This window comes from Geospiza fortis, unplaced genomic scaffold (genome assembly GCF_000277835.1).
Source record: "Geospiza fortis unplaced genomic scaffold, GeoFor_1.0 scaffold1532, whole genome shotgun sequence".
NCBI classification, from domain to species: Eukaryota; Metazoa; Chordata; class Aves; order Passeriformes; family Thraupidae; genus Geospiza; species Geospiza fortis.
In genome coordinates, this window is record NW_005054627.1 from 353,656 (window position 1) to 354,444 (window position 789).

The 789-nt window shown below is 70.7% G+C and overlaps 1 protein-coding gene across 1 annotated transcript in view; it reads left to right on the forward strand.

The window, feature by feature from the left end:
* The window catches only part of NEU3 (neuraminidase 3), a 3,545-nt gene that overhangs the window by 1,877 nt on the left and 879 nt on the right, over positions 1-789 (forward strand). Inside the window, exons 3-4 of the mRNA XM_031064779.1 lie at positions 306-360; positions 450-692. Of these exons, the coding sequence (XP_030920639.1) occupies positions 306-360; positions 450-692 (298 nt within the window). The remainder of the gene's footprint in view (positions 1-305; positions 361-449; positions 693-789) is intronic.

Genomic DNA, 789 nt, shown 5'->3' on the forward strand with positions numbered 1-789 from the left:
CGGCGCAGGCGCATGGGGGGTGCCGGTGGGATCCGGGCAGGAGGGGTGCGCGGGGAGCACGGGAACGGAGGAGTGCACGGGCACAGGGACTCCGGGGCAGCGCCGCTGCGGGAGCTTAAGGCGGTGGGAGCTCGGGCGTCCTGGTGCGGGGCAGGCGGTGCTCAGCCCTCGAGAACAGCGGGAGGTGACGCTGTGCGTGAAGCAGGGGAGCCTGTGCGGCACAGGGGAGCGGCACAGACGGCAGGAGGGCGGGTGTGACCCCACCGAGGGGCTCTGCTCTCACCCCGCTCTCCCACCCTGCTCAGGTCCCAGGGGGAACCTCAGGGCGGCACCATGTCCCAGGCCACCACCTGCCTCAAGGTGAGCCTTCATCCCTATCCCCTCCGTACGGGCCACCCCCTCCTTTGCCGGGATTTAACCCTTTACATCTGACTGTCCCACCCTTCCAGCCGCAGGGAGATGGCGGGGGGGGCCCCCCACCACTGCCATCACCACCAGGATCCCCGCGCATTTTCCCTCCGGAGACGCTGTTCCGACAGGCAGGTGGGGTCACCTACCGCATCCCGGCCCTGCTCTACGTGCCCCCGGATGATTCCTTCCTGGCCTTTGCCGAGAAGCGCTCCTCGGCCCGGGACGAGGATGCCAAGTACCTGGTGCTGCGGCGGGGCCGCCGGCACGGCTCCTCGGTGAAGGTAAAACGCCCGCGGGCTGTAGGGACACGGGGTGGGCGCGATGCCGGGGGGCCCCCGCGGCTGAGCCCCCTTTTCCTTCCTGCCGGCAGTGGGGGCC